Source organism: Dasypus novemcinctus, chromosome 4, assembly GCF_030445035.2.
Source record: "Dasypus novemcinctus isolate mDasNov1 chromosome 4, mDasNov1.1.hap2, whole genome shotgun sequence".
Taxonomy (NCBI): domain Eukaryota; kingdom Metazoa; phylum Chordata; class Mammalia; order Cingulata; family Dasypodidae; genus Dasypus; species Dasypus novemcinctus.
The window spans coordinates 103,185,578-103,198,367 of NC_080676.1; the positions used below are offsets into that span (position 1 = coordinate 103,185,578).

At 38.8% G+C, this 12,790-nt stretch overlaps 1 protein-coding gene and 1 long non-coding RNA gene across 4 annotated transcripts in view; one reads left to right on the forward strand and one right to left on the reverse strand.

The window, feature by feature from the left end:
• TBC1D23 (TBC1 domain family member 23) overlaps positions 1–12,470 on the reverse strand; it is a 68,550-nt gene extending 56,080 nt beyond the window's left edge. For 2 of the 3 annotated variants that reach the window (XM_058296002.1, XM_058296001.1), the window contains exons 1-2: positions 12,430–12,470; positions 12,159–12,308 (exon numbers count right to left, since the gene is read on the reverse strand). In XM_058296002.1, the coding sequence (XP_058151985.1) occupies positions 12,159–12,308; positions 12,430–12,455 (176 nt within the window). In that variant the 5' untranslated portion in view covers positions 12,456–12,470. Of the gene's footprint in view, positions 1–12,158; positions 12,309–12,429 lie in introns of those variants that run through there. The other variant, XM_071214864.1, reaches the window with a different exon arrangement.
• Positions 12,291–12,790, forward strand: part of LOC131278269 (uncharacterized) — a 62,586-nt gene continuing 62,086 nt past the window's right edge. Inside the window, exon 1 of the long non-coding RNA XR_009185584.2 lies at positions 12,291–12,384. This is a non-coding gene — a long non-coding RNA (uncharacterized lncRNA). The remainder of the gene's footprint in view (positions 12,385–12,790) is intronic.

The following is a 12,790-nucleotide window of genomic DNA, read 5'->3' on the forward strand; positions in this document are numbered from 1 at the left end:
CAGAAAAAAGCACATGAGGTTCAAGATCCTTCATAATACAATCCCTGACTACCTCCTAAACCACATTCCCACATGCACTCTAAATATATCAAAATACTTTCAATATCCACATTTCCTATTTCTCTCATACTCTGCATCACTGCACATTCTGTTCATTCTGCCTGAAATGGTTGGGGTTTCTCTTCCCAACTAGATGCAGCTCAAGGTTCACCTCCCCCCGGTAGCTTACCCTGATATACAAACATATTCACTTTCATCAGGGCAGTGAGGTAACTACATTAGTGTTCTGTAGCTGCTGTAATAAACTATCACAAACCTGGTGGCCTAAAACAACAGAAATTTATTATCTCACAGTTCTAGAAGCCAATCAGTCCAAAATCAGTTTCACTGGGCTGAAATCAAGGTGTCAGAAGGCAGTACTCCCTTCCAGAGACTCTGGGGGAGAAATCATTCCTTGCCTCCTCCAGTATTTGAGTGTATGGGGTGAGAGGAAATGAAGAGTGCTACTAATGGGTATGAGGCTTCTTTTGGATGTTGTAAATGTTCTAAAATTGATTATGGTGATAGTTGTACAAATCTGTGAATATACTAAAATCACTGCTGTATATTTTAAATGGATAAATTTTATGGTCTATGGATGACCTTTCAATAAAGATGTTGGGGGAAACGGACTTTGGCCCAGTGGTTAGGGCGTCCGTCTGCCATGTGGGAGGTCCGCAGTTCAAACCCCGGGCCTCCTTGACCCGTGTGGAGCTGGCCCATGCGCAGTGCTGATGCGCGCAGGGAGTGCGCCCCATAAGGAGAGCCGCCCAGCGTGAAAAGAAAGAGCAGCCTGCCCAGGAATGGCGCCGCCCACACTTCCCGTGCTGCTGACAACAACAGAAGCCGACAAAGAAACAAGACGCAGCAAATAGACACCAAGAACAGACAACCAGGGGAGGGGGGGGAAATTAAATAAATAAATAAATCTTTAAAAAAAAAAAAAAGATGTTGGAAAATAACTTCATCAGAAAAAGCTTAAGGACTCTCTATATTAGGGCTTTGTGAGGAAACTACTCTGTCAAATTCCCATTTACCATTTACCATATCACTATGAAAGGTCCAAGTAATACCTTAGGTTAATAAAGGGATAAGGGCTCACCTTGCCTCTTTAATTCCTCAAAAGTTGATAGCAGTACAAGCTCTCATGTAACTTATATTCTGGCTGGGTATTCTAAGGCTCTAGCCCAAGCCCTATTATCTAAATCCTGTTGACCAGGAGTGGGAGTAGATTTTTCTGGGGTGCCCAATCATTGGATTTGTTTTGAAAGTAAACCATACCAGGAAACGGGCTTGGCCCAGTGGTTAGGGCGTCCGTCTACCACATGGGAGGTCCGTGGTTCAAACCCCGGGCCTCCTTGACCCGTGTGGAGCTGGCCCATGCGCAGTGCTGATGCGCGCAAGGAGTGCCCTGCCACGTAGGGGTGTCCCCCGCGTAGGGGAGCCCCACGCGCAAGGAGTGCGCCCCGCAAGGAGAGCCGCCCAGCGCAAAAGAAAAGTGCAGCCTGCCCAGGAATGGCGCCGCCCACACTTCCCTGCGGCTGACGACAACAGAAACGGATAAAGAAACAAGACGCGGCAAACAGACACAGAGAACAGACAACCGGTGTGTGTGTGTGTGTGTGTGTAATTAAATAAATAAATAAATCTTAAAAAAAGAAAAAAGAGGGAAACGGACTTTGGCCCAGTGGTTAGGGCGTCCGTCTACCATATGGGAGGTCCGCGGTTCAAACCCCGGGCCTCCTTGACCCGTGTGGAGCTGGCCATGCGCAGTGCTGATGCGCGCAAGGAGTGCCGTGCCACGCAAGGGTGTCCCCCGCGTGGGGGAGCCCCACGCGCAAGGAGTGCGCCCGTGAGGAAAGCCGCCCAGCGTGAAAAGAAAGAGCAGCCTGCCCAGGAATGGCGCCGCCCACACTTCCCGTGCCGCTGACAACAACAGAAGCGGGCGCCGCTGACGACAACAGAAGCGGACAAAGAAACAAGACGCAGCAAACAGACACCAAGAACAGACAACCAGGGGAGGGGGGGAAATTAAATAAAATAAATAAATCTTTAAAAAAAAAAAAAAAGAAAAAAGAAAGTAAACCATACAGTGCACACAGATTATAACATGTTTGCCCAGCTTGCCTATATATACATCATACCCAGGTACAAGTTTCTGACTGTTTAAAGCTCTGAAATAACTAGCTAGCTAGTTCTAAGTACCAGAAAACTGTATGACAGTGAGTAAGCAGTGTCCAGTTGTACTTGTCAAGTTGTGGTTTCATGGCTTATGTTGTACCATCACATTTCTGAGTACTTCTTAATGCCTAAAGATGCATATAAACTTATTTGGCTGCTGTTGTTAGCATGATGTTTAAAAATTACTATTAAGTCAAACCTCCTTAATTAGTTTCTGAATACCTTTGTGTGACATTTGGTAAAAATGGAAATAGGACAACTTTGTTATGAATTCAACTGTATACAAATATGGATGGCACTCAATGACCACAATATGTAACATGCAATTTATTTTTAAATACCAGGCAAACAATAAAAATTTTCTCAGCATTTCAACTAATAATATGTTAGCACATTTAGAAATGACCTGACACCTTATAGACTGTGAGAGTACAATTTGATAACTGTGAAATCTTGACAATATAAGAATTTGTGTCAGACTCAGACATGCTTGTTATAAGCTTTTTTTTTTTTTTTGGTCTCAAGGTTGTTTTTTTCTCAACAAATCAATTTTACTGGTGCATATTAATAAAGCATAAATCCATCCAAAGCATACAATCAGTGGTATTTAGTGTAATCATATATTTGTGCATTCATCACTTCAATCATTCTTAAAGCACTTCCATTATTCCAATAATAATAAATGAACAAACAAAACTCATCACCTCTCAGTCTCTCTATGCTTCCCCTGCTGTACATAGCTGCTATTCTTTTTTTCCTTCTCTCTAGTATATTTGTATTTATATTTTGTAAAAGTCATATATGCAGTATCACCCATATTCATGTTTTACACGGTTTTACTGTACCATGATACAGTTTTCAGCTTTCCTTCTAGTAACACACATGACCTCAGACTCTGCTTTCAACTACTGTTACACCCATGCAATAACATTGCTATTATACACCATGGTATGCTTAAACCATTTCTATTCATTTCCAAAGATTTACAACCTTTTTACCAATTCTGCACAGATTAACCCTCAGCTTTCCACTCTCTGCCCTTCTTCTATTTTCTGGTGTATATTCTAATTATTAACTCCATGAGTTTACAAATGCATTTAGTTCATAATAGCTCAATCATACGTACAGTATTTGTCTTTTTGTGTCTGGCTCGCTTCACTCAACATAATGTCCTCCAGGTTCACCCATGCTGTCACAGGCTTCATGACTTCATTTCTTCTTACTGCTGCATAATAATCCATCATGTGTATAAACCACAATTTGTTTATCCATTCATCAGTTGATAGACACCTGGGTTGTTTCTAACTTTTGGCAATTATGAATAATGCCCCTATGAACACTAGTGTACAGATGTCTGCTCGTGTCGCTGATCTCAGTTCTTCTGGATACATACCTAGTAATGGTATTGCTGGCTCACACAGCAATACTATTCAACTTCCTTAAGAACTGCCCAACAGTCCTCCACAGTGGCTGTACCATTCTACATTCCCACCAACAGTAAATAAGCTTTCCTATCTCTCCATATCCTCTCCAACATTTAAAGTTTTCTGACTTTTTAATAGTGGCCAGTCTAAAAGGCATGAAGGGAAGCAGACTTGGCCCAATGGATAGGGCGTCTGCCTACCACATGGGAGGTTCACGGTTCAAACTCCCGGCCTCCTTGACCCACGTGGAGCTAGCCCATGCGCAGTGCTGATGCGTGCAAGGAGTGCCCTGCCACACAGGGGTGTCCCCCGTGTAGGAGAGCCCCATGCGCAAGGAGTGCACCCCGTAAGAAGAGCAACCCAGCGCGAAAGAAAATGCAGCCTGCCCAAGAATGGTGCCGCACACACGAAGAGCTGACACAATAGAGAGAAACACAGATTCCTGGTGCTGCTGATAAGGATAGAAGCGGTCACAGAAGAGCATGCAGCAAATGGACACAGAGAGCAGACAACTGGGGGGGGGGGGGGGGAGATAAATAAATAAATAAGAAATCTTAAAAAAAAAGGCATGAAATGATATCTTGTAGTTTTGACTTGCATTTCCCTAATCACTAGTGATGCTGAACATTTTTTCATATGTTTTTTCACCAATTGTATTTCTTCTTTGCACAATATCTTTTCAAGTCTTTTGCCCATTTTTTAATCAGGTAGTTTGTCTTTTCATTGTTGTCATATGATCTCTTTATATATCATGAATTTTAAACCCTTAATGGGACTACCAAATATTTTCTCCCATTGAGTCAGTTGACTTTTCATCCTTTTGACAAAGTCCTTTGAAGTACAAAAGTATTTAACTTTGAGGAGGTCCCATGATCCACTTTTACTCTTGTTTGTGCACTGGGTGTAAAGTTTAAGAAACTACCACCTACCACAAGATCTTGAAGATATTTTCCTACATTTCCTTCTAGGAGTTTTATGGTTGTCATGTTACAAGCATTTTAATAAGTTATATATTTGTATGTCAAGGAGGGGGGGAAGCCCCATATGCAAGCTTAAAAATTAGTGAAACTTTGCATTAGGATCAGATCCACAAAAGCAGCTTCAGGAGAGTCCTTTATCAAATAATATAATTGTCTCCAGAATTCATATTTTAATCAGGATCTTGTGCCAAGAAAAGAAGAAGCTAAATCTGGTATCTTACAAGCCAAACAACATGATAGCTCAGTATCTCAGCATCGTGCAGTAGACAAAGGAGACAGACAATAGATATGTCGCTCTGTAAATACTAAAATTAAATCTAATGGAACAGTTGCTTTAAAACTTCTCATAGACTTATTTTTGATGCATAATCATATAGATCAAATTGCACCAATGGTACACTTTGTTTTGCCAAGAAAAACTCAAGATTTGTTGTCTAAGTAAGAAAACTAACAAGCACACAAAAAAGTTTCTCATAACTACATGTATAATGTTGCAATGCACTTGCTATAAGGCTTTGCCTACAGAAATTGAAGAATATTTTCTTTACTAATGAGCATAAACTTCAGAGTCCCCTAAATCTTTACCTATGTTTTCTCAAAATAAAAAGTCCCTAACACACTGTTCTTTTCCATACATATAAGGTGACTTTCCAGCACTTGTACTGCACAAAGAAATGCACCTCTTCTCCCCACCCCCCACAACTCTGGCCCTTGCCCCCCAGCCACAAAGCAGTAGTTTATATGGTAACTGAAAACAGAGTGCATCCTTTGCCTAAGAGAAAGTGAGGGATGAAAACGGAAAGATGTTACCTCTATTACAAATTTCCACTTTATCCAAAGTGTAATGAGAAAAGAAATATCACCAATATTCCTTTTCCTGAAACCATCATTTTGGAAAATAAAGGTAAAACTATTGCAAATGAGGTGACAACATTTTGCAACATTTGGGCAATGCTTTACAAGAATATTTTACCAAGAGGGATCTTAGTTTGGCAAATAAATACTGGATTTATTTCTTTAACCTGGTTTGCAACCAACAACGATGGTTTCTTTGATACTAGATGATCTTGTCTGGTTGTAAATCGTGGTTAAAATCTAAATGGAATTTGCAAAATAATGCTAAAGAATTTCTCATCCTCAACTGTAGGACATAGATACATCCATTTATGTATCAATTTTATGTCTCAAAACAAAGGCTCTTTAAAGGTTAAATAACTACATGGGAGTTGCTTTAAAAGCAAGTTTCTTACTTCTCCAACATCACCCATAAGAGCAAAAGAAAAATTACTGAGCTGATAAAATTACTAAAACCATGTAACTGATTATATGTTCTTAATATTACTGCAAATCAAAATAAACTGTAATTGTAGTTTAATAGATATTATATAGACAAATGTGGTGTAATATAATTATATTGCCTGTTTGATATTTGCATATATCTATGTATGATATAATAATTTACAAAAATGATCTATTTACTATATAACATATATTAAACAGATACATTATCCAGGTGATATATGTAATAATATATTTTAAGGGTAAAAAAAAATCTACTTAGATTTACAAGGGATATAAGAGCATTTTATGAAAGCAAAAGTGGTATAAAATATAAATCTATAGTATATAATGCTTTGTATCATATATCTAATTAAATCGTTCATGAATTGTCCCTTCTTGTGGGTGCAAAAGAGACAATGTGGTACACAGCTTATACATACCCTTATACCCTAGCAGGTGCCAGATACACATACACATACACATGTAAGTTCAACAATGCAAATCTCTGAATATTATGCTTTTGAAAGCACAAGTTGATTGAGTATAGGTGTCTAATAAAGTATATGTGAAATACATAATATACATGCAATAAACTCTGGAAAGAGTACAGGGCTTAGCAGAGTAAGGAGATATGAGTTTATTTAAGTCCAGATCTTCCACTAACTGGGTTTGTCACCTGATCACTCTAAGTGTACTCTCTCTTCTTTAATGAGCCAATAACAATAATTCATAACCTCCCTATCTCAAAGACCTGTTGTAAGATCCAAATGAAATGGTATTTATAAGTATTATACAAAGGGTAAAGCACTATGCAAATGTATAGTATTTTCTTATATTTCCTTGCTAAAAATTATTAAATATTACCATGACAGTAATTTTATATTTACAACTGCTTTAAAGTAAGGAAAAACAGCATACACTGCAGCACTTCTACAAAACTATGAAGTGATATATCAGCTTAAGGATTAAAAAAAAAACCTTTAACTTTCAAGAAAAAAAACGAAGACTTGAAATAAATGATTTTATTAGTCATTTTTTTGAGTTAGGGTTGGAAGGTCAGATGCACCCTTAAAAACATGTATACACTACATTTCAAGAAATAGTTTTTCCTTTAATTGGCTCTTATCGCTCTTTTAGTTCTACAAGAAACAACTTGAACCTCACAGAAGGGATTGGTTTTCTTGCCATTTGTAATTCTCAACATTGAAATATGAAATATGTACTTCTAGCACTACCCCTTTTCAAGCTGTAGAATTCTGTTGTACTCTTCTAGAACATGTAATTTCCAAAAACACAAATATTTAGATATCTTCAGAAGACACCTTTATAATTTACTTTTAGAGATAAAGTGAGGAAAAAACTAAAGTGTTCAAGCAAAGCAAAATAATGCACAGTTCTGGTTTTAAATGTTTCAATTTTCTTCTCTCTTCAACACTACACAGCAGCCTGAATATAATCAGTCTTTGGGCAATGTTTGCTGAGTGAACTATTAATGCTTTGCTAAACTCTAATTGGCTTTTCAATACATGAGGAAGGGCACTGTCTTTGGTTTATATCAAGTATACTCCACACTTCAGTATTATACAGCAGAAATGATTTGCCAAACATATTTTATCAAATCTCTTCAGAAGACACCTACTTATATAATTTGGCTCTGTACTGCAATACACTTAACAGAGTGTTCCAGTATTATTGGGATTGCCTCAATAAATTTAGGAATTAGCTTATCCCCTCTCTGCAGTGAGTATAAATAAATGTAAATGAATTATTTGAAATACATTCTTTAGAGTATGCAAAAACCAATGATCAACCCTAGCCTATGGATATTAAAACATCTACAGGAAACAAAATCTTAGAAGTGACTTATTATTCAGGAATTACCTCTAGAAACTATAAAATTGGAATTAAAATAAGGACATTTATGTAAATAGCATAAACAAAATAAGTCTTCTTGATTTGTAATCTTTGCCTGCCCTCTAACTTTAGTTTGCCAAATCAAATAGTGGTCACTTAACACCTAATTCAGTACAATAAAGTTCATTTTTGCTACTTCTTTTTTTAAGGGTAATATCAAGCCTTCCCAGTCCCACAAACTGTCCATATTCTTATACAATGTGCTCCTTTCTCTTTCCCATTAAATGTATCTCTTTACTGATTATATCATTTTGAAATTGCCATCACCTACTCCTTGAGTGACATTTTAAATCTTGCCTCGTATTTTAATGCTTTGAGATAATGAAACAGGAAGCACTGCAAGTGCTATTTAAAAAGTGAATAAAATTTTGAAAAATAAGAGCTTAATAGTCTCAAAACAATTCCTATTCACATCTCAAATTAACAATAACAGAAGCTTCTTTATGGAACCAATACTTACACAATTTTAAAAACTTTAACAAAAGTTTTAAGAAGAGTTTAGTAATTAAAACTATGAATTAAAAGTTAATATTGTGTAAACATTTTTAAACCAAGCTCAGAACACCAACAGCTATTAAATAATTAAAGTTTATACCAAAAAAACTGTTTGAAAATTATGACTTCAGATCATTAGGATTTTTTTTTAAACTAAGAAAACCTCAGAAAACGAGAACTTATGTTCAAATCAAAGAACAATGTCTTCAGTATCAAGAAGAGTGATTACCAATCTTTGCACTTTAATAATTTTAATATTATTTGATTTTACAAACCCAGATTCTCACAGCTTATATTAATTTTCAAATTAAATTTACATCATCTCAAACTACGAACATTTTTACAAGAATTTTAACTACACTCTTTGAGCTTACAAATCTGGAGTCCCAGAAAGCTTGAGCGCTGAGGGTTTCTGCTCACCTTGGCTTTCCATAAAGAGTAAACATCGTATCAGCAGACAATTACAAAGCTTACAAAAACACGGGAGTCAGGAAATTCATGTAAAATGATAGTTTGGGATGGTATTGCACATGATTTCATAAAAGTCTGTATTTATTCATGCATACATTCATTCAACAAACATTTACGGGCTACCTGCTATAGTAGCCACTGCCCTTGAGAAGTTCACTATTTAAAGATCAATGACAGGTCATGTAATTACATTAACTATTGTGTAATGTGATAGGTAATACAATATAACATATATAGAGCGATAAAGTCCTCTAATCAACTTATTCTGAGATATTCATCCCTTAGAACCTTGCTAACAAAAGTGTGGTCTATGAACCAGTGAAAATGGCATCACCTAGGAGTTAGAAATAGAGAATCTCAGGTTCCACCCCAGGTCTACTGACTTAGAATCTCCATTTTAACAACATCTGCAGGTAATTTTGAAATAGCACTTACCCAGAACATACTAAAAATCAGGAAGTAAGTAAAAGAGGTATTGTAATGTAAGTCTGTGTATTCTTAGATGCTCAGGCCCCCATCCTTAGCCTTTTTAGGAATGTCTACACAATTTTAACAAGTTCAGCTATTTTCACAGAAATTCGGAGATACCACATACAACAAAGGAAGAAATCAGGAAAATCTTATTAAAAACAATCTCAAAAAGGAATGACTTTGTGGGCCATTTATCATAGTAACAATCTACCCTTTCTGCCTAGGTAGGCGGTGAGGCTCTCACTGTATGATAGTAGGATAATAGTAACATGCCTCCCCTAACCAGGTAAGTTCCTTGAGGACCAGGACCTAGTTTTAATCTTACACACTTGTGTTTGTAAACTGAATGACCCTGAGTAACTAAGATGAGTTTAGGTTAGGCAGGGAGATGTATAATACATTTTAGAAAATTTTCCACCTGAAAAAGTTTAAATAAAAACTTTGAAAATAAAAGAGTAAAGCCTCCCCATTCCATAAAAATCTATTCACCAATCATTTTAACAAGAGGCTTTACAGGGAAGCAGATGTGACTCAACAGATAAAGCGTTCGCTTACCATATAGGAGGTCCAAGGGTTCGATACCCAGGGCCTCCTGGCTCATGTGGTGAACTGGCCCACACACAATGCTGATGTGCAAAGGGAGTGCTGGCCCATGCAGGGATGCCCCCGCGTAAGGGTGCCCCCTGCAGAAGGAGTGGCCCTTGTGCAAGGAAGCTGCCCAGCGTGAAACCGCAGCCTGCCCAGGAGTGGTGCCACACATACCAAGAGCTGACGCAGCAAGATCACGAAACAAAAACAGACACAGATTCCCAGTGCCGCCTAATAAGAATACAAGTGGACACAGAAGAACACACAGCGAATGGACACAGAGAGCAGACAAGGGGGCGGGGATAAATAAAAATAAATAAATCTTTAAAAAAAAAAAAAGGCTTTACAGAACCGATGTCTCCCAATACCAAAATCTTTCTTGACTCTATTCAAATTCATTTCTGTGGGAGAGGAGCGAAAAGGAGAAAGGTCAGAAGAGAGAGAGTAGAAATCATAGCAGAACAGCTCAAGGTTCCTACATTCACGAAAACAAACAGTAAAAATGGGAAGCCACAACAAAGTCACAGCATACCTAGAAGAGAACAAATGCCACCTCTAGCAACCATTCACACCAAGTTCTTTGGCCTGTAAACCAGACATATAACAATACTCCAACCTAAGTACTTTCTAAAGTCACCTTAACTCTAGGAACATCTCCCCTCACTGCCTTCAAGAGATCAGCTGATGACAGCCAGTTTTTGATACAATTTGCTCTTTTGAAACAGCAAACTTCCTATTATAACAAGCTAAGTCATTTTCTGAAAAGTTTTGCAATCTCTAGGTCGTTGATTTTAAAAAGGTCCCTTTAACTAGTTAAAATAAGTATCCAATTGGTAGTTTTCTTTAACATTTAATCAATGTTGAAATATTTTGGATATATTATAATAAATGAAATAGATTAAAATTAATTTTACTTTAGTTTTTAATGTGGTTACTAGAATATTTAGTTATAAGTATGGCTCACGTTAATATTTCTATTGGACAGCACTGGTCTAAATCCTACTCATTCTTCAAAGGTAATGCAAACCATCATTGCTTCCATGAAGCATTACCCAATGACTCCAGGGGGAAACAGTTTCTCCTTCTCTGAACTCCCATAACAGTTTTATTCTCGTCCCCCCAAATGGATCAGTTTTACCTTGTCCCTGTCACATCTCCCCAACTCCAAAATAAGCAACTGAAGAAAGAAACCGTATCTAGGGCATTTGAAGTTTTCCTCCTACACCTTGGAAAGCACATGTACTAAGATGATGTTTAAAACCTGTTAATTGACCACTGAACTTCTCAAATACTGTATTATCTATGCCTTTCAACTACTTCCAATTTCTTTTCAGAGATTAAAGTCGATGTCTACAAATATTCTGTGATATTTTTGGGTAACCAAGAGTCAGTAAGCTGCATACATATGATACGATGAACAAGCAAATCTTAAACTAATATATTTGGTCAATACATTAAATCATCGGTAATAATTCCACAAGCCTCTATAAAGTTCTTATTTTTTAAAATGGTGTCACTAACAGCGTATTGTAAAGATAAACCATTTCAAAAGTAGGAGCTTTTCTCAAAGATTAATAACACTGGAGGACTCAAGTCTACCAAAAATTTGTTGAAGGTCCTCCCAACAACCCCGAGTATAAATCAGGTAAGTATGCAAAGGCTTGAGAACAGCAAGAGTAATGTCCCACATCACATACAAAACTATGAAAATTAAGCCACGAGAAATGAAGCGGTTTGGAAAAAAGACTTGTCGTGAAAGAGACGAATGGTGGAAACTCGGAACGCAAAACGAGATAAAAGCAGGATTTTAAAAAATTACTAAAATTGATTTGTTTTTTTTTAAAAATTACCTCAACTATGTTAGAGGGATTTCCCTCGGTGTGCTTCTCACCCTCTGAACCCTCAACAAAAGTCGAGGTGCTAACTGAAAAGTCTTCAAATGGCATTCTTAATGCTCCTGATCTGTATCCAAGAAACTTCCTTTCTAACCAGCCTACTCCAACTCGCCGGGCCAAGAACCTCCGCCCCGACCCAGCTTAAGCCACCCTCTCAATCACATTTCGGAGACAGGTGGACGAAGCCGAAGCGCCAGAGTGAGGCCCGGCCCGCAGACAACACCCCTATCCCTTCGCTTCCCGGCCCCAGTCCCTAGGGCAGGGCGAGGGAGGCAGAGAGGGCGGGGCAGGATGCCGGACTTCGCTGAAGATCTGTCTTCCAGTTCCGGGCCGGCCTTTGCTGGGGCCGCTGGGACCAACAGGGTGGCGAGAAAGAAAAAACATTGGACAGTGGGACGCAGTCCCGGGCTTTCACTCACCAGCTGTCGCTGCTCGACGTTGGCAGTGGCGAGACCTCGTCTCCTTCCGCCATTGCTGTTGACGTCCACGTCACTTTGCCGAAAAGTGGACTCGGCGCCGGTACCAATTCTGAGACTCGGGTGTCGTAAAGGATCCTCGGAAGTCCGGAACTGAACAAGAAAGAAAGAAAGAAAGGGAAGCAAAGGATGGGAGGAGAGCTACGTCACGACGTCCCGAGGGCAAAAGGTAGCGTTGGACGCTGGGCGGAGGAGTCTCGCTGGAGGTAGCTACCTCCCGAGGACTACATGTCCCAGCATGCCACGGGACCCCCGGGCCGGGCAGGGTGGGCCGAGCTAGGTGGCGAAGCATCTGCTCGTCCCCGACGTGCTTTGAGCCTGGAGTCCTTGAGTGTTCTCCGCGTGGTTTCTTGGCGTCTGTTTGGCGTCTGTTTGGCGTCTTCATTCCAACTCGGCATCGAATTTATCAAATTAGAAATAGAGTCCTAACTAATGGAGAGAGGAGGAAAGGTGAGAGGTCACACAGGACGGTGGAGATAGGAGAAGAGCCCACATTTTATTTATTTTACTATACATTTAATCACCATATTTACTCACTATAACAACTGGGTTTGCGGAAAGAGTAAGATGTTAGG